Here is a 24,453-nt window from a genome sequence, read left to right on the forward strand (position 1 = left end):
TCAGCATGTTTCTGTTTGCCCACTCCAGGGAGTTCTCACCTGGAGAGCACCTCTTTCACATCTCAGTGCCCACAGCTTGCTCAACAGGCCCTTGGGGGCAGAACTGCTGGGAATTTGACATGAACACTTTCCTGCTGAGAAGAGAAGAAATGGGCATATGTTCAATCCTTCAGGTGAGGAAGGAGCCAGGTATGTGGCATTCCTTTTTATTCTGGATGGGTGTTGCCAGTGTTAATCCATTACTGCGTTGCCCACTGCAAAACTGTAGGTGTTTTGGGGCACAACTAACGTCTGGAACTGAGGAATGTCAGGTTCTGGGTAACTCAGCAGAGTTTAGGTATGAACTTGAGCCAAACTTCAGAGTCCTATCAAGGAGCAGGATCAGTATTTTTGTTCAATATTCATGTTCATAACTGAATTGATGTTAACATGCTATTCTTAATGTGAGAGCCCAGAAATGAGGAGCAATATCTAAGTAAATTATCTAAGTAATTTTGTCATGTTCTTATGCTAGTTCACATCTCCAGCCCCTTTCCTCTGTGCATTTTTCTGAGACTTTAATCCACTCCCCACCATCTCTCTACCCAGATTTCCTCACAATACATCTCATGTGAAGCAGGACTTTTGTGCCACAGGGCTGTGACTGTGCTGGTACCCTTGACACCCCCGTGGGGAAGCAGAGTTGCTCAGGTGAATAGTTTCAGGTAAGCATCCAAAGCAGAGCCACTTCATGTGGAAAAACTGTCAGGCTTATGGAGACGTACAAGAGCTGAGCTGTAGATACTTTTCAGACTGTTTGAATCTAAAGGCTGTAGAATCATTTTAGAAAATGCTATTTCAGACTTGCATCCAAACCCCCCACGTCCCTATAGGTAGGTGGATAGGTGAAGACAACTGGGAGTTCTTCCCACCAGCTCCCAAGTGCCAGCTCCAATCCAGAAACAATGTAGATGAGTGACTGCATGCTTTACAGATTGCAACTGAAAATATCGTGCTGGCTTTGAGCCCGGGCAATGTGAGCACTCATTTTTTTCATTTGTGCATCTCAGTTTTGATCCCTTTGCCACCTTTAAAATAGACATGAGCACTTTCCTATTTTATAGAAATTGTTGTGAGTTAATATATTCAAGATGTGATCCTTAAATACAAATGAAGTGAAAACAAAATGAATACTGGGTCTGCTCTTTCATTTTCACCTGTTGAACTAAGTAAATATATTAAAATATAAATATGTAAGCATATACAAATAAAAAGCAAACAAAACCAACCCGCAGATCGAAAAGAAAATCCAATTTGTCACTGAACTTTTAACTGGTTTAACAAATAAACTAAGAAATATTTCACTGGATTACTTTCTACATTTATATCGAGAGCGTATAGTTGCCACAGAGACTGGTGTGCGTGAACGTGGGCAAACGAAAGGAGGGGAGAGGGAATGCGCCCTCTGAATTTCCAGAGGGATCTGAAATGAGTATCTGGGTTAGCGACGCGGCGGGGCGGGGGCGAAGCCCGAGGGCTCCGGGCCGTGTCCCCGGGGGCGGCTCCCGGCGGCGCTCAGGGACGCTGCGCCCGGGACGCTGCGCCGGGCGAGGCTCCGCTCCAGCCGGCCGCGGGGAGAGCGGCATTTATAGATACATCCATGAAATATCTATTTAAATCGCAGCCCAGACTGGTGGCACACGGGCTGCGTGCGGCTGCCGCTGCCGCCGCCGAGAAAGGAGGAGGGGGCTGGAATTAAAATAAGGCACGAAGCGGTTTTAAAAATAGCGTTGGGGCTGCGCGGGGCGGCGCGGAGCTGCTGGAGGTGCCGGTGTGCGCGGTGCCCCCGGAGCTGCAGCGAGCGCCCTGCAGAGACTCGTCCCCGGGCTTCTACCGGGCCGCCGGCAGCGCCGGTCCCGGTGGCGGCGGCAGCGCGGCCCCGGGGCGGCCCGGCCGGGAGTTCCTGGGAGCCTTGTATGGAGCGCGGCCGCCGCAGGGCCCGGCGCCCGCCCCCGCTGCTCGCCCCGACTTTCCTTCCCCGCTGCCGGCAGGGAAGGCAGGAGCCGGCAGCGACCTGCGCGTCTCCAACTCCAGCCCCTGCTTCCCTCCTCTTCTTCCAGGAGCCGCCACCCCGCCTGCCTCTCTCCTCCTCTTTCTGCTCTGCAATCAGTGGAATAAATCGGGGAAGGACGCGCGCACACACACGCAGAGTAGGATCTGTTACAAAAGTAGCGCTGATGGCGGCGGATCAGATGAAGCTGGAGCTGCTGCTGGAGTAGCAGAGAGTGGAGTATCTCTCGCTCTCTCTCTTTTCTCTGTTTCGCCTCTTCCCCCACTCCACCCACAGATCTCCATCGTTTCTCCTCCTCCTCCTCCCCACCCTCGGCCGCGCTCCCGCTTTCCGCGCATCTCTGGGCTGCGCCTCCTGCGAGGGGGCGGGTGGGGGGAGCGGAGGAGGCTTTAAAGAACCACGGCCCCCCCCGCACCGCCACACACGATAATTGAATTTATTATTATTGCCGTCTCGCCGACTTGGGGAAGGGGGATCGATCTTCGATCAGGAAGATGGCTGCTGGCTGGCTGCTGGTCTTTAGCCTGACACTTTTCCAGTCCCTGGTGATGAACCACTCCTCGGAGGGACCCTTCCCCTCGGCCACCACGTAAGTCCCAGCGGGGTCCGGGGGTCCGCGGCGGGAGCACGGCCGGGGCGGGGGCGCTCCTCGGCGCCAGGGACAGTGACAATACAAAGGGAAATCTAGTTAGAGCGGGCGGAAAGTGACGATCGGGAAAGATTGAAGGTTTTCGTCAGCTTTTGCTTTGGAAAGAGTCAGGGTAGCTGAAGGTCCCGCCGGGACGGTCACCGGGAGGGGGAAGCTCCGGTGGCGGCCGGCGGCGGGACTTTTGAGGTAAAGGCTTCGCCTGGGAATCCCGCTCCGGAGCGGCTCCCAAATATACCCCGTCAGGTCATCCTTGTCGAGAAGAAAGTTTCGAGTTACACAGAGTCCGCCCCTTCCTCCCACGGAGGTTATTCCAGCCTGGATGGAGTTTCAACATTGTTTATAAGAAAACCTGAAAACTTTGGCAATTTCATTAAAATCCACACGGAAGGCGGATTTCGTTGTCTTTCTCGGCCGGCATGGGAAGCGGGGCAGGCGGGCAGGGCTGGGAGTTCCGAGCTCCGGCTCCCTCCTGCCTGGCCGGGCTCCAGCGCAGCCGCGGGCGCTCGGGGCTGCGGTGGCTCCGCACCCTGGGTCCCGCCGGAGGGGCTTTCGCACGCTCAAAGCCCCACAGCTGAAGATGTGTTTTCTTCAGCCTTGGCCTTGCGGATCGTTACTTCTCAGAAATACCTTCGCGAGAGCTGAAGGATGCTCGCGGTGCACGCAGCTCGGTGTCTTGCCTGGCCCTGAGATAGAAATCTTTAAAGCACTGCGGAATTATTAGCATGAAAGTGTTGCCCAGAGCAGTGCAAAGATCAGATAATAATGATGCAAGAAAAGAAAGGCAAAAGGAAGCCAATACATCATATTGAAGATTCGCCTACAGATAGAAAAAAAAAAGTCCACGACAAAGCACTGTATGATCCTGTTTTCTTCCATGTTCTTCTCTCTCGCCTCATTATTTTTATATTCTTTTTGTTTGGTTGGTTTTTTGAAGCACTTACCTTAGTCCCCGAATCTGGGTTAAAGCTACCAGTAGGTAACTTTTAAGTGGATGACTCACTTTAATGCATTTTATATCAGAAAAACAGTGCTAATGGTAGTCTTTCCTTATTGTTTAACACTGGGCGGAATTTATTGGTGTCGTTCATCCTGGGCAGAAGGATGCCTTGCAGTAATTACCAGCAATGCATTTTCACCAATTAGTACTGCTGGTAGGTTGTTATAATTGGATTCAGTTCTGAGTATCGGTTCCATTATGAAAGACTCAAAGGGATGCTCGCACTGTTAAATGAAAGGAATACAAAGATAAGTGTAGAATAACCACTTAGTATCTTCTAAACTGAATAAATACAACCTTTCGTTGGAGGGAAAATTACCTTTTAAAGCATTCTCGTGTTGCAGTTTATAAAGATGTGCCACGTAGAAGCAAGTGTTGCAAAATACCAACCCAGGGCTTTTTAATTGATTGCTTTCTTGTGTTTAAACTCCTGTATTTACGTTTTTTTGAGCTCAGATATTTATGGTTTCTCACTGAGCTGAAAAGGTTATCATACACAACTAATTACAATTTATCTTTTAAGTGGATTTTTCTGGGTTTAAAAGAGAAAGAAAAATGGAACACAGTGAAATTAAAATAATATAATATAAAAAGAATATATACAATTTCAAATAGAACTCTAGATTGCTTTTTAACATATGTGATATTCTTTTAAAACTGGTTTTGTCTCCCCATCTGTTTTTGCTAATTTCCTTCCAAATTTACTTTTATTGACAGTCATGGTAATAGAAATTGACAACAGTGAAACATATAACTTTATAACTATACCTGAGATAAAGTATTACAGAATATGATGTTAATCATCAACATTTCCATGTTCTGCACAATCTCCTTGCTGTTTGCTCTATATTTTTCTCTTTGTTATTCCACTGAAATATTGCAGAAACAATCTGTAGCAACTGTGCATCCTTCAGAGTACTCTTTTCCCTTTGGAATGGAATCAAAGTGCAAGCAAGGCTCAGTTTGTTTAGAAGGCAGCACACAACAGGTTGATGCAGGGAGAGCCACTTAGCAAAAAGTAATGATGTAACAGGTGAAGGAGGAAACAATATTTCTGTTCTTTTTTAAGACTTGACAGCAGTGTTTCATTTCTTACTAAAAATTACAAACGGGAAGAACAAAGAGAAGTGACGCACATGCTCTTAATGTAAAATATATTATATATTAAGAATATTAAAAATAGGAATAAAAAAAAAACATGGGAGAAGAGAATAAAGGAAAGAAAGGATATGAATAATTGAAGAACTGGAGGTTTGCTGATATTATGTGCTTAGCTACCTGCTTTCTCCCCATTATTTTCAATCTCTTTTTTCTCTTTGGGAAAAAGTTGGTTTGAGGAAGCAGGGTTTCCCAGCTGTTGTGTGAAAAATGTGCACATTCAGAGCTATAGAGTATGTGATTTCTGCAACAACTCATTACTGTACAATCACTTTTCCTTCAGTCATCTGTTTCTTCTGCATTAATAAATACTTTAACATGTACTTTTACAAGAAACATTCAGAAATCCCTATCACAAATATAATAATATAGAAGCATGTAGAATTCTTAGCAAGAAATGCTGAAGGTTTATGCAATGCCTGTTTGATAGAATCTCAGTAATTTGATTAATTTTAATTCTCTGATAAGGCAAAAAGGCACTGATGTGTTTACACAGCAAAATATAGAGAATTTCAGGTGCAGGTTTGTGTTGTATGAAATGGCAGCATTAATTTTTCATTGAAAATCTGAGCAGGTGGTATTGCATTCCTTGCTTCCAGTGTTGAAATATTTCACTGCAAATATTGAAGACTGTCCTTTAATAAACTATTTAAGTATAGTAGTAATTGTATCTTGATCTGAGCTGTTAGGCTTAGCTGCTGATTGATGCATATTGCATTCCATTTAAATGTATCAAAATAATTGTGCCATGTGTTAGGGATCTGTTTGTTGGTACAAGATACCACATTCTTACTTTTAACATAGCAACTCAAGGTCCTTCAATTACACCTGCAGCACAGCAGCTATTTTGCACTTAGATGAGAATATAGTATGTAGTACTCCTGGCACTATAACCACACTACTGCTATCACAGTATGCAAAGCACTTCTGTTTTGTAGCCATACATATTTATTTATCATTCACATCTGTACAGGCTTCAGAAAAAACATACCATTAAATATACAATGTTTGTATGTTGCCTGAGAGTGATAGCAGAGGACTCAGTTTATTTCTTCTCTTTTCTCTATACTGCATCAAGACTGATAGTCTTAAGTATATCTCGTAATTCCTAAGCATCCTTTTGGCCCAGCATGTGTTGATATTGTTACTGATAGTGAGTAATGTACTACATAAAGAGACACATTCTCCTTTCTGATAATAAACCTGTTTGTACTGATTAGAAAAAGAAAAAAAACCAACCCAAACTAAGCATATTTTAATTTCTATAAACCTACAGATGAAACTTTTCAAAATCAGTGGGACCGTTTCTATAATTGCTACATCATTGCGGATATATTTTAATGACTTTTTTTTTTATCCCTCCTCTAATTTTCCTCTGCCAATCATTTTCTCTTTTTCCCTTATTTTTTAACATTTTTTCCTCAGTCACTACTTCTGTACTTATGCATTACTTTAAATATTATATTCAAGACAGATCTGCTGCTTACATTAATTGGTTTAAAACATTGGTGGATAAAGATAATATAAAGATAAAAATAGAATACATATGAACATATATCTATATCTAGGCAGACAAGACATTTTTAGAAGATAAGTTGTGTATTCCCATTTTTTACTTGCATGAATCATCTTTACTGTTTTGGTGTCATTAGGACAACTCAGGGAAGTCTGTATGAGTCATACGAATTAGGGCTTGCACAACTGGAACATTCACATTTTTGGCTTCTGCACATGGACCTAACAAGTGTAGGTCCTGCTGAGAGTGTGGCTGGGCTTAGTCTCAGCATCACTTTCTGTATGGCACCAATGGCCACAGGTAGATGACATTTATGATGTTTTCTTTTCATCTGTTTCTACTGTCAGACTTAGGGATTTTGATACCTCTCATAGGTATAAAATCCCATTTACAGCTTAAAGTCTATGAAAGAAGAATGCCAGTTTAGCTGCTGATGTTAATTAGAAAAGACTGCTGTATTAATGGATTACAAATTATCAGGCTCTTTCTCATTTGAAAATTGTTTTTTTCTCAACCTATTTAAAAATATTCACTGTTAGGAAAAAATAAAGCGTACCTTCATATCAGTGAGTTGGAAAGAGAGCCAAAAAATGTAATCTACTTAGAATCAGGAGAGTGCAATATCACCTCTTAGTGTTTTCTCAGCAGCACATATCTAAGTGCTGAGCATTATGCAAGATGCTTAAACCCACTGATATTTTCAAGAGTGTTGTTCTAATCCATTCTTGTAGTGGAAACATACTTATTCTAAGTGTGAAACAGCTTGTTGATTGGTGGTGTTTATTTTGGTGTTTTGGTGGGATTTTTTTGATTGTGTTGTGGGTTTTTGTTTTTTTTTTCTTTTTATTATTTTTTTAATGTCCCTGTAAATGTGGTGATGAAGAATACAGATTATTTGGATCCACAAATCATTTTTTTGTTTTATGTATTTTATGATGTAAATTGTGAATGGGCAATTTCTTTGTTTGTTTCCCTCCTAGGTATTTATGCTGGTGCCTCAGAATTAACAAATTCTATAGATTTGCATTTTTTAAAGCATGAAAATTCAGCTGAAAACATCAAAATAGATACTAATCATAAAAGATGAAATTTCATTGAAATAAATCAGCATTATAGAGGTTCTTGCCATCTTTCATTTTGCAGTGATGCTATTTTCAGAACTGCATTGCTCATACCCTGCAAAATGATTTTATCCAAGAATTCAGCTGCTAGAAAGAGAGCTGGAGCTTGGCAGCACATTAGCCTGAAATGTATTCATTGTTAAATAGAAGGCCTGTTGTACAGATCTTAAAAATATTTATCTATCAGAACATTTTAAATTGATGGAAGCATGGTCAAATTCTTACTGCTTTAATGTTTTGTAACAAACAACCCAGGCTCTGGTTGCCCACTGGTAACTGACGTGGTTGTGCCTTGATCCTTTCTTGCCTTCTGCGAGAATCCCGTATCCAAGGTAGTGTTATCTTCTAGACCAATATTTGACTTAAACCTCTGTGAGATAGGGGTTGCAGTATAGAAGCATTTTAGCAGAGAAAAATGACTCATTCTCTCTGTTGCTGACCACAGTAGAAGCTGAATTGAGCCCCAGACTGTTTTGTGCTTCTTTGCAGCAGTTCCTGGGCTTTTGATCCCCTATGCTTGAGCTGCATGTTGTATTGGGAGTGCTCATAAAGACCTTTGTGACAAAAGGTGATACTTTCAATGGTTAAAAATGTTGTTTTCAGTGCCTTGTTAGCAAATTTCCTTTAATAGAAGAAAAAACTTACCAGAAAACAATCCTGGAATAAAATTACTGGACCATAGCTACAATTTGGTAAAGCCAGATGCCATAATTAATTTACATCTTTTACAAATGCTGAATCAGACTTCTTTATAGAAAGAATGACAGCTCAGTGTCCTTAGTGTTCTTGTAAAACAAAAGCATAGCTAGAACCTTGGATATGCACAGAAAATGAGAAGTACAAAACAATAATTGCATTTGTGCCCCCAGCCCTGGGCAGCGCCTGTGTGCTCTGTCTCAGATCGCTCTTAGACCATTCCTGCAGCAGCTTTTTCATTCCCTCTACAGCTGCTGCAAGACAGGTATCAATGAATACTTAAATGATTTGCATTTGAGATTACAGCTCTGATTTATCTCTTGCTGAAACTATTAAAGAGCCTGATCCCACTCAACTTTCCTCAAACATGAATAGGGCTATTCTCTGTTCTGTAGGATCAGACTAAGAGCCGAGTTTTGTATCAGTTATGCCATTGCCTACTGTAGCAAATTGGTCAATGCTTTTAGGGGGAGTTATGACTCTTCTTTCCCTCCTGATTTCCAATAGTAAGGAGAACTGGATTGAATATTGTTTGCAGAATATGATTTTTATGTTAGGCTGTACCGTGTAATGCACACAGTAATGCTGCAGGGGCAGCTCACATTTAAGGTGAAAATACCTAACACTGATAGTGAAATTACTGTCCACTGCATTTCTACTTCAGTAATGTTCATGGGTTGTATATTCTCTGTTTAGGGCCAGACTGTGCTGCTTGAACCCTGGAATGAAAAAGTCCCATTTATACTTTCAGAAAAATCTGTGCAAGAGTGAAGATTTTCAAATTACACTTTTTAATAGCTAAAACTAATGGCATGTGCCTGCAGCTATTCAGCTCAAGAGGGATTTTTCTTTTCCTTCTCCACTGCTTTCCAAACTATTTTTTGACCTACTCTGCTTCTAAGCAAACTCAGTTTTTCACACCTTCCTTCCTTTCCTCCTTCCTTCCAGACTTAGTAAGTTTTCAGGGTGAGCTGTAAAATAGACTCCCTTTCACAGCCACCCTGTGACAAGATATGGCTCACTGTTTTAGAATGTTACACTAATGATGGCAGGGAGAGGTTTTTGCTCATGTCCGTCCTTACAGCACCTTTCACTGCATGCCAACAGCAAGCTGGTGACAGAGTGAATTTCTGTTCCTTGTATCATTTTTTCCTATTTATTTACAAAGTTTCTAACAAGTTTATGAAAATGATTGACATTATTTTGCATCAACAAATCAGCAAGCTTTTGCAGTTAATTACAGTAATTCAAAATCAGACTTTTTTTTTAATCTGAGGCAGGCCTGAAATAACCATAGAATGTGAATGTGAAGTTGTAATATTGCTGACTATTATAAAAAGTGATTTATTGGATTTTCACCCTCTTTAAATTACATTCTCACTCACTCTCATTTGACAGTTGGGTATGGTAAGGACTATAGACTGATTCTGCAGCAGATATTCTACATAGTGATTTAAAAAATTTCCTTTTTTGAAATTTCCTTTGTTTTTCCAAGACCATGAATTTTCATCCAGAAATGCAGGAGGAAGACTTTTTTAAAAAGTGTGTCCTATTGATATTATAAACTAAGAATAATTTTTGCACAGCCTTTCTTAGATGTAACATGGAGGTATATATTAGATTAGTGGTCCTTTTTTCAGTATAAAATGCTTCAGCTGGAATCTGTGAGCAGTCTCTCAAATTCATTCATTGTAATAAAATCTGATTCACTTTTTACCTGATTTGAGAAGTAAATGAGAACACCAAGGATTTCTGAGTTCACAGTCTAGTTTTTGTAGGAATCAGATAAATTATGTGAATTTTTATTTAAAAGAGAAAAGCTAGACTTGATTCCAAGCAATATTTGAACTGAAATGCTCCTATTTTCCCTGTGCAGGTTCCCGCTAGACTGGTCTAGAAGCTTAAAATGTTTCCCAGTGATATTTCTCCCGCCCTTATTTTCACTCAGATTTTTAGTATATTTTGATAGTGTGGACCAAATATTCTTCCACACAGGCATAAAAAAAAGGTTATAAAAGTTCTGTGGCTAAGTGTGGTGGCAATATTAAAACCAAAATGAAGTCATGCCACTGTTCCAAATTGTCACTATTAATATTGTCATGGTATTAATACTGTGCTGCCTTTTTCTTTATACACTAAGGTAGTCTTAAACAAACCAGTAAAAGGGAAGTTTTCTTCATTCTTGAAATGAGCAGAAATTTCCTGCACCAGGTATATGTTGATTCTTTATTAGAGATTCCAACCTTTTCCATAGGAGGGAACTGAGTCATGGGAACTGTTTTGTCAAAGATTATTGAAGTGAAACATTTTGCAGTCTGAAATGGATGAATTGTTTTATCAACACTGCAGGAAGGAGAAAAGTAATGAAAAAGAGATGACAGGAAATATGTATTACAAAATTAGAGTTCTTATTATTCCTTCCTCTGAGTTCTCTTCTCAGGTCACTCCTGCACATGTAGGTCCAATGTCCCATGAGAGCAGTCAAAATGTTGAGGGATAAGTACAACAGTCAACTACAAAAGGCAACTTTTAATTAATGGTATTCTGATGTGGAGTAGTGTTGAAAAAATGGTTTATTTTGTAAATGGCTAAATGAAGCCTCACAGTAATAATTTCCCCCCAGTGTGGATTGGGGTAGTCTATTTGGTAGAAATCTTGTGGATACAAAATACAGCTCTATACTGGGAGGCAATGCTCTTTACTTGGGGAGTTCTCTACCCTTAAAACTCTGTTTTGTGAGTTTAATCCAGAAATGTGCTGGCTTTTCATGCAGATGATAATGCAGAAGTTCCAAAGTTTTTTTGTTTTTATTTTTGTTTTGTTTTTTTGGGTTTTTTTCCAGGATATGGCAGTTTTCTGGCAGTTGATTTAAGCAGAATAAAATATCATATATAATATACTAGTCATTAGTAAGTAGAGTAATTTTTGCAGAGCTTTTTGAACATCCATTTTTTCTGTTAGCCTCTCTTGTAATTTTATTGTTTTTATGTATGGGTGTAACAAGTTCTTTAGATTTTTTTTTTTTTTCAAAGACAGGTGTAAGTGAAGAATAATCCATGTAGGGATGAAAACTAAGTGTACTGAGCAATGAACCTTCTTGCACCCTCATCTTCTCTTGAGAGAACCCTGTGTTAGGTTGGTTAGCTATGTGTGTGTTTCTTAATACAGGAAGTATTTTTTGATCTGACATTTTTCTTAGAAATTAATTCAGTGGCACAGATTTTGGAAAAAAAGAAAAACAAAGCAGTAGACTCTGCTATTTATTTTATCACAAATATTCTTAATTTTTTCCTATGATGTACATCCTGAATTGTGTGTACCATGGCTGAGCTTTGTAGCATTAAAAGCCTCTCTTTAAGTATTATCTGCCTCACTTCATCTGCCTTGCCTTATTTCTCAAATTTTGTACCTTAGATTTCAATATTAATTTATTTCAGTAAAGTTGGAAAATTCAGTATCTTACCATTTAGTCAGGCAAGGGGTTATTGTCAAGATTAATTTGTTAGCTAATGCCTCTAAAGCCTTCTGTAGTTGAAAAGTGTTGTTAAGCTGTTAAGCCTAGTTTATTAAGATGTCTGTTTGCTATATTCCCACTTTACCTCAGAAACTTGCATGACCAATCCATTCCTGGATGGATGATATCTCTGGTTTACCTGGTTCTCAAAGTGTTTTTTTTAATAGAATCTTTGTAGAAAAGTTACCATCATATCTGCTTCTTTTGGTAACTTGTGATCTGGAGATCTGGAAGAAGTTAATCCCCACGATCTGTACTTTGGATGTACACAGATTGCAAAACATAAGCTTACCAGCATTTTTAGAAACTACCAGGAGTCAGCAAAAATCTGCAGACAGTATCGTGAAGAGAAGGCAGTATGTGACTCATGCCTACACCGCGCGCTCCTTGCACTCCTTTGCCAGTCGTGCCAGTTCCCTTTCCACTGTGGAAAGTGCTGGGAGCTGCAGATCCCGGGATTTTCTGAAATTTGTACTCTTGAGTATTTCCTACTTGGAGAAGAGACAATAGTTAGATACAATTCTAGACAAGGGCTTGTGACACGAGTTCGTTAACATGATCTGTTGGTTCTGTAGCTGCACAGGCTACTGCTGGTTTTATTCCATTTCTAAACGGGAATGGCACCCAAATTGTCATCCTGCTTGAATCAATGAGTTTAATAAAGCAAGGTGTCCTGTTTCTATAAGAAAGATGGTAAGAAAAGTACATACATTTTTCTGTTACAGACTAGTAGCAGTAAGATGATAATCAGCAATCACTGATTACCAGGCAATCACCAAGACTCTTAAGATTTCAAGCAGGAGTAACATAGTTTTCAGTGCAATTATTTTTGTTTGCTACAGCCAGTAGCAATAGAAGTGTAGCTCTTATTTTTTTGTTATTTACCAAGCCACTTTTGTTGCCTTAGAATCTCCTTGATTAGATTTTTTTATCTGTTGTGAAGATATTTTAGATTATGTGGTAGGTGTATAAGCTGGGACAGAATCACTAATATGTGCAGGAACATATCTTAAGGAGATTTCACTGTAATATACACATGGGGAAAAGGTTTGTGGTAATTGAAGGCAGAATCTGGTCTCTTTTGACTGATTAGAAATACATGAGGGATCTGTGCATGACTGAGAATATGTCTAGGATATACTTTAAATGCATTTGGAAATGCTTGGGTACCCAATTTCATCCTTCTTTCCACCAGTGTAATTTCAGCATAATGAGTATCAGTCCTGTATCATTTAAATCCTGAGTGCAAGGATGAATCCACATAAAGTAATTTCTGATTAAACACATACAGGTTTCATTGCAGCAGAATGAGTCATCACTGTCAAGGCCTGATTGTGAAAATTACATAAAATAAAATGCAATACATGATTTTATTAGGCTTTGCAGAGAGGAATGTCCCAAGGAAACCATGTGTGATATCAGATGTGGTCATCTGTCTTCCTTTTAAATGATAAGCTCTGACACCACTTTCTTGTCTGTGCCCCACTGAGCAAGTGTCCATGTAAAAAAGAAGTTCTTAATGTGCTGGAAGGCACTGAAAAATGTTACCCCAGATTAAGAAGAAACATTATTTCATTAAATAAAAGTGTGGAATTGTGAGGAAGAAATACTTTCCTTTTCAAAGTACTGCAATGTCTAGTAATGTGCAGGTTAACTCTAAGTGGCTTTCACTAATGTACTTTTTTGTAGTTTTGGTTTTGGTTTTTTTCTTCTTAAGCAATTAGTTATTTCTAGAGCTTAATTTGGAATGGTAGGAATGATAGAAGTAATTTAATTTAACCTCTCATTGTGCACATATATACTTAATAGAGTAATTAATATATCTTTGGGTATGAAGTCTTGAGTTTTTGGTTAATTAGAATTGAAATCAGCAAGAAATTTACAGAGAAACTTTATATTTGTCTCCAGTGAAGCTGGATTTACTCTGAAAGATGTTATTGATGCTTTATGGGGACATGAGGTGAAATTCTGATACAATAGCTGCTTTGCTAATAGAAGCACTTGGCCAGTGTCATAACTTCTTAACTTAACATTAATATATGTTCCTTGTATAGATACACTCTCCCAGTCTGCAAAATTAGCATTAAAAGCACCCATCACTTCCTTGCATGGCTGGTGAGAGTTTCAGTTAACAAATGACCATAAAGAATATTGTAGTAGATGTATGGAACAATAATTTACTTTCAGGTATTTTCCTGATAGCATTTTTTTCCTTTCATAAGTCCATTTATTGATAGAATAAAGTATTTTTATTGCCTGCAAGATAGTTTTGCACAAACATGCTCAGTTATTCTTGTAGGTATCTGTGGTTCTATAAACACTTTCTGTGTTCATTAGTGATGCTTTCAACGTTGCAAATACAAGTTAAACATTGATGATTGAATATTTTGTGCCATGTCCCATTAACTGGCACTCTGTTTTGTTTTAGTGAATAGTATTCTACTCAACAATTGTCCCATTTCTCTCTGTGGGAATAATGTGTTTATATAATAAAATAATGACCAATATTTTAAAAAATCATTTAGAAAAAACTTTTAAAAGAAGTTAAAGGTAAGTTATCCAGTTATAAAGCTTAAAGCCTTGAAAACTAGGAATAGTAAGACAAGAAACTGTCTTAAGCCTTAAATTGTTTTCCATATAATATCTTCATTGTGATCCTGTCTTCAGTTACAAAACCAACTCTATTTTTTTTTTCTTCTGAAAACACCTTTAATTGAGAATATTACTCAAAATGCAACCCCACTGTAAGACTGGTGTATTTTGTAGGTAACGTTGGTAAAACTGCACTGATTGTCTTTTTGTAGTGTAAAACAAGTGATAGTTGCCACTACATGGAGAAAGTGTAGGGGCATCTGCCTTTGGGAATTGAAGGTAAACCATGGCCAAAGCTATTCTCTGAACCCAAAAGCTATGATAAAGATAATCCTGTTCAAAGAGATATTTTTTGTATCATTTGGACTTTGTTTCACTGCAGGAAGAGAGAGTGATGGTTGCTGCCATGATTTTATACTGTGGGACATCAATAATTGGTAGCCTCTCACTGGGCAGGAATTATTTTCTAGCTGGAATTTTTCTTGAAAATTAACAAACAGGAAATACCAGCAATATACTGGAGAAATACCTGCTGTTCTAATTACCTACATGGTTGAAAAAAAATCAGACTTCTTGTATCTAGTTCTGTATTTGAATTGTGCGGTGATTTTTTGATCAACCATATCCAAATTTAACAAATCCCAGTATTTCACATGTTAGATTTCTTGTGTACCTGATCCAGATTTCCTACAATGATACTAAGGGATGTGTATTTGGGTAGAACTTAACTCAAGGCTTTCTTGATGGCCAAAAGTTAACTTGCAAACCAGGATCATCTACAGTATCACTCAAAGACTGCTTAAAATAAAGCAGTTCTTCATTACTTAACATGAAACCTTCCTACAATATCTGCAAAGTAATAAATTAAACCATTTTTTTTCTTAAAAGAAACCCCCCAAAAAACAGAGAGAAACCCAACAAAAACCTCCACAAAACGTGCAGTATTTTAAATGTGCTTTACTCCAAAGTTCTTAAATAAATATTTGGTAGGCAAATCTAGGCTGCATGAGGTACACAGTTTTGGTTGTTGCTGTGAAATGGAGCTTCTATTTCATCAGTAATTTAGATAGATTCAGTTTGTGGTTTGTTACTATGCGATTTGACACAGACACACACTCTCCATGCAACATTTCTTTCACCTGGGAAAATTGGATAATGCACTAATGAAGGTTTTCTTGGCTGATAATGCTGTCTGTTTTCAGAGTGTAGCAATTACACAATCTTTTTACCACTCAATGTCTATCTAAACAAAATCAATGCAAAAATAAGGGCTATTTGCAGTGAAGAATCATTATTTTACATTGTTTGGGTAGTTCTCAGAGTCTGAAATGATATTGAAATGATACAGAAAAAAAATCAGGGGCTTTAAAGCCAGCAATCTAAAGGCCACCCGATTTTTCTGTCAGCTCAAGTAATTCACCAATACTTGTCTACCTCTGTACAAACGTAATACCTATCATTGCTGCTTACCTTTTCTGTTTAGAAGAAAAGCTCAATTCTATGCATCTCAAAACTGGACTTGATTTGAATTTACATGGCTTCAAGATTGGAAACTGGGATTGGATTAAAGCTTCCAAACCATTTATTTACAACAATATGAGAGTTTTGTGGTCTTTTTTTTATTCTTATTATTCTTGCCCAGTTTTATCCTTCAAAAGTGAATTCTTCAAAGGGGCATGGTGAACTGCTTGTACAATTGTTTGTAATATACTGTGTAAGTGCTGATGTTTGCTATTACATAGCAAAGAAGAATAAGGGGCTGCATTCTTATTGCTATTAAAATTATGAAAGCACGTTCAGGCTATCAGCTACTTCACAGACTTTAGCCTGCAAGTTAAGGTAAGGAAAATTTGGATTAAATATACAAAATGCCTTGATATTACATCTAAGTATCTTGTGGATCCATTCATTAAAAGCTATCATGGTGCTTCTGAAATGTTAAGTTTCTAAATTTGTACTGATGAGAAATCTGAAAGAGCAAAAGCCCTCTTCTGTATTACTTAGGAGCTGGACAGTACTTTTTCCATTTCCCAACTTTTTTATTTTCAACTGGTGTATTTTTAAAAAGGAAAAAAACTAAAATATTTTCATTTTTAAGCTCACTTAAAAGGTATAAGTATGGAATGGTATCATAATATGAGATGAAATAAAATATTTCTAATGTAGTCTTTTAGATTTTTTGATCAAGTACTGAATTGGCTACTTCATCTGAAGAAAGTGTTACTAAATGATGCTGATAAAACATATTCCCTGGAAATATTTCAGGTCAGTTTGGATAGGGCTTTGTGTCCTGATCTACTTAAAGATGTCCCTGCCCATTCTAGGGAGTTGGATTAGATGACCTTTAAAAGTTTCTTCTGACCCAGAATATTCTAAGATTTTATCTTTTTTTACATTTTTTCTGAGTTTTTCTTTTAGTAGATGATTTGTGGATAATTTTAAAGGCTGCTAGAGATGTTTTCTTTGTTGCCAATCTACTCCAGAGGAGCACAGTGATGTTGAATGGCTTTCACTTTTGTCTTAGATAATACCTTTAAATGATATTAAACTTGACCTTTTCCATTCACGTGTCATGGAACAAAATAATGCTAAAGCTCTATGGAAATGGTCGGGAACCCCTGTTTTCTGAGTGGCGGTAAAAAAATTTCAAAAATTCATAGAAATTATGTACAGAATAAAATTGCTTTCATCATTTTTTTTATATCTCTGGTGCATTTCTGGATGTGTTCTCTCATATGGCTGAATGTGTTGTGCACAGTTCAGTTTGACAGATGTGAATGAAGTGTGTCGGGCGAGGTGCCTGAGTTTTCCTTTGTACACGTCTCCAGCAGCAGCATTGTTGTTGTACATCATGTACGTGTGTCTCTGTTCTTATTAACACAGTGCTTGAAACCTCCAAACAAAAGGGACAGTCCCTCTATCACTACAGGTTCTGTGTGAGAGAAACTTATGAGAATGAGGCAGAGATCCTTAGACAGGAGGTTTTTCAGGGGAACAGCATCCCTAGTAATGATAATGCAATATATTTTATGTGTCCTGAGGGTTTTCCTTAATAACACTGTAGGGGAATAAGAAATGGCAGGGGTACTGTTATGTATACTGTGTGTGCACCTCTAACATTACACAAGACAGCCAAATTGTTCTATAATTTTTTTTCTCCTATGTGTTCATTGCAGTTATCAATATAGGAGAGACATGGCTTAGTACCCAGGAGAATGGTATAATGTCTGTCATAGATGATTCCATTAGTGACAGGTAGGACAGAGCAGTAGTTTGGCCAATATTTACTACAATGTTCTTAGTGCTTTGTAAATGTATGTTGTCACTCTTTAGGACTCCATATCTTAGCATTATTATGCTGCAGTTGTTTTTGCATGTGAATATTTCTGAATAGTCAGGCTGTGTGACAGATAGGAAGAAAATATTTGTAGGATGGGGGCCTGCTAATTTTTTAAAGGAGCTACATTATTTTTTACAGTACATCTAGTAGGACCCATTTTGTCTTCAGACTGTGATCAGTGGAGGAGACTTAAATTTCTGTATCTCAATTTCAGTGAAATGTTGGTAGCTGTTCAGGCTCACATCCTATGTGTGAGCACACTGAGATGCATGGGTTTGGGTGGGAGTAGCATGTGATATGTTCTAATTGTTGATACGTGTTTTGCTGTATTTCTCTGTGCTGACAATGTTATTGAGACTATACAGCAGTATCATACTTACCCATTATGAAGTGTGGGATAACTAGCAGAATATTCTTGACTGTGGAATTACAAAAGATTAATCTGCATGGCCTCCAATGAAAAAAACAAAAAGCACAAACAAAAGTTTATCAGAAATACAAACTGTATTTCAATCCTAAATTTATGAAGTTCTTTTATAAGCAGCTAGTGACTGTGTGACCTTAGATGTATGACATGGTTATCTCTGCCTCTGCTAATTGTTCTGCACCACATGTCATTGCCACTCTGCACCGTGCCAGGCACCAGGACACGCCCTTGCTCTGAATTCTGTTTTCCCCCAAGTACTGAGTCATTTAATCCTCAGCCTTTTAAAGTATGGGGGAAATGCATGGATGTAGATGGTTAAAAAAATTCATCTTGATACCAGCAAGCCCATAATTTTTACCCTATACACTTAGAATTTTTTCCTGGGACATTAAGGTACACAGAACTACTGTATGTATGTGTGGCTCATACACAGATTTCCTCTGCAAGCCTTTAGCTCTTTATTGAGCTGAATGCAACTTCATTATCTTCCATGTGTTTTTATATTCGTTTGCCTCTTGCCTCTGTGTAATTAAAGTTAATACCTACATAAAAATTAGCTATGTACACTTAGCAGATAAATGTAACTACTGACTAGTGGTTTAAACTACCAGTAGTGGTAGGTAAATAATTAGGGTTACTTATGAGAAGATTCAGAGGTATTTCTGCAGTTGCTTCCTATGCTGTGTGTCCAAGCTGAAACACACACATTTAAAATATTTTGAAAATTTAACATTTTTCATGAGGACTGACAATTTTATCACACTCATATATGAGCCCACATCATTAATTTTTAACAAATAAATATGGATTTAATCTGCTATTGATGGGAAAAAAAGGCTTTTCCATCTATTTTCCGAGAAAATAATAGTTACTGAAGCATGAATTAAGCTTGGCCAACAATAGATATAGTTTATTGAACACTGGGGAATACTTAAAGACCATTTGGCTTCCTTTTTCCAAAAAAGAATGCTGGCTGAATCAGATATTTTTTAAAAGGTTACCTGGATTGTTATGAGTCAGGGAAGGTGGAGTGACGTTGCTTTCTTTGTTTAGGAATTGCCTTTAGAAAGGAATATATGTGTAAAAATAGCAAGATTTTCTCTACTTCCCAGCAAGTCTATTTCTTTATCCCAAATCTGTATAAACCCAAATATTTTTGTTTACTGGGAGATGAAAAATTTGAAAGGAGGGAGGTCAGGTGGGAGGAAGGTAGCATCCATGCGTTGAAAGCAAGTTCCTGCTACAGCTGGCAGGATGCTCTTCCATTTGAAAAGCAGTACTGTTACTCTGTTAAAACAAAGAAAGGGATCTGAAGCCTTTGCAATAGAATTGTTTTATTAATTGTTGCATAGTGTTAGTTAAAGAAACCTACTTGATTTTTCTTCTATTGTGTTCACATATGTACCTATGATTCATCAGTTTATAAAGATGTGCAGTCAGATGAGCTGAGGAAGAGCATCCTGGATTCAGGCAGATGCCAATCAAAGCTGGAAAGCCCATTTCCAGTGACACTGCGAAGCACAGGGATGGATACTTGCTGGAGTTCACTTTGGAATGCAAATGTCACTGCAAAGGCTTCAGGCTTTTGGCTAAGGAGCAGCAGGGAAAGGGATCCACCTGAGGAGCCCAGGTTTGACACAGTTGGATTGCATCCAGCTTGGAGTATCACTGTGCCTTCCTGTAGGAGCTGGAGTTGCTGATAACTAATGAGGTCTGTACCCTGCTCAGAGTGCTTGCTGACAGCATGTCACAGAGCAGCGGTGTAATATAAATAATAAGGTTTTGCTCTGTTTTCTTTATTGCTCTTTGTTTTTTATATTTTTAGCTGCTTGCTGCAAGAGATGGGTCTCTGGATTGCTTGCTCTGGTGCACACACTTTCTTTTTCGCTGGCTGTCTCTCTCTGTCTCTTGACAGGTGTAAGGAGGATCCTAAATATAGAAGCCACCCGTCAGTTGGCTTCAGCAATCAGCAAGCACTGATTTAGTATTTCTCTTAACCAGCTAAGCTCCAGAAGAGTTTCTTTTAAACATTTATCAATTTATTCCACTGCAAGCTTTCTTAAAAATTATTAAAAAACCTGATTATCCTACAGCGTGAAGAATGCTATTAGCAGTCATATTTCAGAAATGATGGTTGTCAAGAATGTCTCTTGCAATGGAAAGGAGAAAAAAATGCTTTTCAAAGAACGCCCTTGTTTTAGCAGTTCAGTTAATGGTGCTGTACCTCTTTGGGGAAACCACTGAGACTAGGTGTAAGTACAGTCTCCAATTTTTAGATGAACACACTTTCAGACATAAGTAGCTGCACGCTTCCCTATGATTTTTTCCTTATGAGAAGAAATTTTAATGCAAATGTACTGATTAGCTGGGATTTACTTTGCTATACACAGAAATTAGGCATGTGGTGAGAAAGGGAGGTGTCCTAGTACTGAATATTTATAGTGCTCACTAAAAATATTTTTAACACAGTGTTAAGAAGTATTTTTAACACAGAGTTAAGAAGTATTTTTAACACAATGAGATATTTTTCTTTATGTTACTTTCTTTATCCTGAGGCTGAGGGCAGCACAAAAATACTTTTTCTCACAAATTAACTGGTCAAATTTAATATTTTATCACTGCAAAAATTCTAAGTAGACCATTTGGGGAAAAAAATGGTTGCAACACTTCATTAAAAACAACTTAAACATTTTCTGTTGGTTTGTAGGCAGGTGTCTCAAATTCTTTCTCTTCCTTGTGACCAGTTTCCATTAATATTCATAGAAATTGTTCACAGCCTACAGAGGAGATACTAATTCAGTATCTAATTGTGACAAGTGAGTTGCATGTGATGAAGACCCTTTTTGATACTGATGTGCTTTGATTTTTAATGTCTTATGATTGATTCTATTATTTAGTATATATTATTATATATTATTAATATATATTAATATATATGATTCTATTATTTAATATAATTCTAAGATTCTATTAAATTTTTAATTTTTAATATTTAATATTCTATTAAACATCGTGTTAAACATGGACACAAGAGAAGTCAATGCCTTTATGTAGCTCAGAGAGGCAGGAGTACTTTTTTGTGGTAGTTGTAGTGGTTACATGTGGTCTGTCTGGTTGTGAAAATTCTGTAGCAAAATATAGCATGTGTTTGTTATGCTTATGTAAGGTTTAATTTTTGGCAACCCGTGCTCCCTATACCCATCTATGAGAAACATGCTGTTTCTCTATTTCTTTTTTTACTGTTTTAAAAATCAGTATAGTTCATTGGAAGCTTCTGCCATGTCTGGGACACGTGCTTTGATGGTTGGTGGAGCGTGAATCAAACCCCAGAAAGGAGCAAGAGGGCTGCTAGGTGAAATAGCAGGACTGGCCCTGAGAAAAGGAAAAATGGTGTAAGATAGAACACGTTTCCAATAAAAGGATGCTTTTTCAGATTTGGCACAAGGGATTCTGGGATAAGTCTAACTCTCTTAGTACAGATAGTCTCAAGCTTTATACCTGAAAATCCAAACTGCGTCTAATGCACATTCTGGGTGGAAGCTCTTTTACATTTCACAGGTCAGAATTTGAACCTACTGAAGCCTAGTAGTTGTGCTTAAGAGCTTTAACTTTTGCATTTAAGAAAAACTGATTATTCTGCAGTATGAACTCATGTAGTCTGACTGTGAGTTTTCAAAGGAGCAAACCAGAGTTGCCAGAAGCTGATCATGCAGCTACCAGAGCTGTTCTAGCTGTAACCAGCAGTTATGTGTGTAGGCAAACATCTTTGCTGTGGTATGAGCCACCGGGTTGGAAGGCAGAACTGCTTCTTTAAAAATCCTTGTGCATCTAATACCTAGAAGTTTAAACTCTCCTCAGTCTTCCAAATTTATTTTTCACTGTAGCACTGTGTTTTTTTTAGCTAGAAGTTTATTCTCTCCTCAGTTCACCAAATTTATTTTCACTGCAGGATGATTTTTTTTAGCTTGCTAGAGACCTGGCTAGATTCTTTCTGCCTTTGGCACGTCATTTAATGAATACAGTGAGAACTTTTCTGCTGAATTTTATCTTACCAGCCTGGCATTTACTAGACAGAAAAGGTGGTAGTCTCTTCTCATGAGCATTGTCACAACATGCAGGAGTGGGCTGTGGCTGTATGTCTGCAGGGTTCTTTTTTGCCCTTTCTCCAGGGCACAATCCACATACTCTATTTTCACCTCTGTGTTTTCATAGTCTAGATACATTTTATAAATAGAATAAAAAATTGAACTGAATGATTTTTCCATTAACCTCCAAGAACATTAAATCAGGTCCATATCAGAATTATGTTTCAGAAAATATTTTTATTTTGTACTGTATATCATAAAAAGCAAAAAAATAATGCTTGTCCAGGAAAACTCATACTAAACCAACTCCTAGCAAAAAATAATGAAAAAAACCCAAAGAAACCATTTATTTTGTACGAGTTAGGAAACTGTCTTTCTAATAAAAAACTTTTTTATCTGTCTATCTATCTAGATCTATTTATTGGGATGATGTTGGGAATAAGAAACAGTGTCTATAACTGGATTAAGGATCTAAGAGGGTTACAAAGAGGATGTAAGGGTACTTTGTGAGCAGAATGACTAAGATTGTTGATAAAAATAGACCAACTGGTTATGTTGCCTGCTTGGTAATATTGTGCTTGAAGTGCAAATACATGGAACAAAAAGAATCACTGGCATTCTGTAGCATTAGGTAGGGATGGTTTGCAGTGCTGATAGTGACACAAAAATGTTTATTGAAATGAAGAAAGGAGGAACTGTAGAAGCAGAGTGGATAATCTGTTATGCTGAGTGACACTCAGTTTCTGGAGTGACACTCAATTCTGTTACACATTTTGGGCACAAGGAAGGTTTTATCTCCTTTTTCTATGCTGGTCATTAGAACCTGGCCAGAGCAGTTGAGGGGGATTATTCTCCAGCCTGTTTTGTAGACAGCAGAGTTAAAGATTGGAAGTATAAATCTGGACAAAAAGCACAGTCAGTTATGATTTTCCCACAGAGAGAAAGAGCTCTTCACTGTTTTCAAAACAGACCTGTGACTAACAGCTAGCTGTATAAATAATGGAGATCTTACATCTTATGTGATACATAAGAATTATCCTCCCAAGCTACATGGAAGTTCCTTAAGCAAACAAAGTGTTTGATTTCAAAAGGCTGGATCGTTTTTAAAAGGTTTTCTCTACTCTCATTTAATAGTGCTTGTATTACTAGAATTTTATTTAAGCAATTTCACACCTTCAGATTGGGGGAATATCAAGTATTTTACTTGTTAGCTTGAACACAATGTATGTCCTCATTGCTGAATTCTAGTCACTGCTTTTAAAGATAATAGTGAACAAAATCATCCTCTTGCTATTCCTGTACTTTCAGTGCAGCAGTATTTTGGGTTTGTATCCCATAAAATAGAATTCTTCATGGCAAGAGTTCCATGGAAGAGGCCAAATTCAGTTCTGCCAAAGTAAAAGGTTCAGAAAACAGATGGGCTGGATGGCGGTTTTAAGAAGCAAGGAAGAACTGTGATCCCCATGTCTGACTGCAAACCTACGCTGTGGCAATTACACAGTATCATTTTTTCTGTAATTTCTGGTTTAGGATTTACAGGCTCTCAGAACCTGTAGGTCAGACATATGCCTTCTGTTTTCCTTTCCTTTCCTTCAGGAAAAAAAATAAATTAAAACTCATGTTTCTGTGTTTTTCTTTTTGTTGAAGATTGAGACTAGTTTAGCTGTTAGGAGCATTACTGTTTGATGAAAAAACCCTACCCTAGGTCTCTTCTGACACCTCCCTTTGTTCTTTTTTGTAAAGCTGCCATTCATACACAAAACTTTTTCCATTTCAGGCTAAAACTCAGATACCTCTGCTAAGAAATGAAAGAGTTGGTAGTTCAAGAAAACAGGTCTTACAAACTGAAATAATAATTTCTATGAAGAGAAAGCAGCAAACAACTATATGCATATAATGTAATTGTGTGCTTTAAACAGAAAAAAATAGAGATCCAGAGTCTTGAGTATTTAACTACAAATTTATTTAGAACATTTATCTCAATCCTATGACAGTGATGTAGATGTTCACAGCACTTTTCACCAGACGATGGTCAGAGGGCAGGATCTACCCAGGTGTCCCTGAGTGTGGCAAGGAGTGGCTGGCTACAGCTCTCAGGAGCTGGAGAGCCAGTGCTGATCCAACAGCTGTACCAGTGTGTCAGTGCTATGGGAGGTTGCAACAGGCAGAGCAAGTCTGGTACATGTTCACAGCTTTCTCCTATGACTATACATTCACATAGGCCTGGACATCTCAAATGCAGGATAAACTGTGCTCTCCCCAGCAAAACTTTACAGGAAGACCTACCCTGTCTGTTTTTCAGGGGAGA

General features: G+C 38.2%; 1 protein-coding gene across 8 annotated transcripts in view; it reads left to right on the top strand.

Annotated features, from left to right (window-relative positions):
* The first annotated feature begins 2,428 nt into the window (after positions 1–2,428).
* The window catches only part of CACNA2D1 (calcium voltage-gated channel auxiliary subunit alpha2delta 1), a 357,726-nt gene continuing 335,701 nt past the window's right edge, over positions 2,429–24,453 (top strand). For all 8 annotated transcript variants that reach the window (XM_033514368.1, XM_015628094.1, XM_015628095.1 and 5 more), the window contains exon 1: positions 2,429–2,639. In XM_033514368.1, the coding sequence (XP_033370259.1) occupies positions 2,545–2,639 (95 nt within the window). In that variant the 5' untranslated portion in view covers positions 2,429–2,544. The remainder of the gene's footprint in view (positions 2,640–24,453) is intronic.

This window comes from Parus major, chromosome 1A (assembly GCF_001522545.3).
Source record: "Parus major isolate Abel chromosome 1A, Parus_major1.1, whole genome shotgun sequence".
Taxonomy (NCBI): domain Eukaryota; kingdom Metazoa; phylum Chordata; class Aves; order Passeriformes; family Paridae; genus Parus; species Parus major.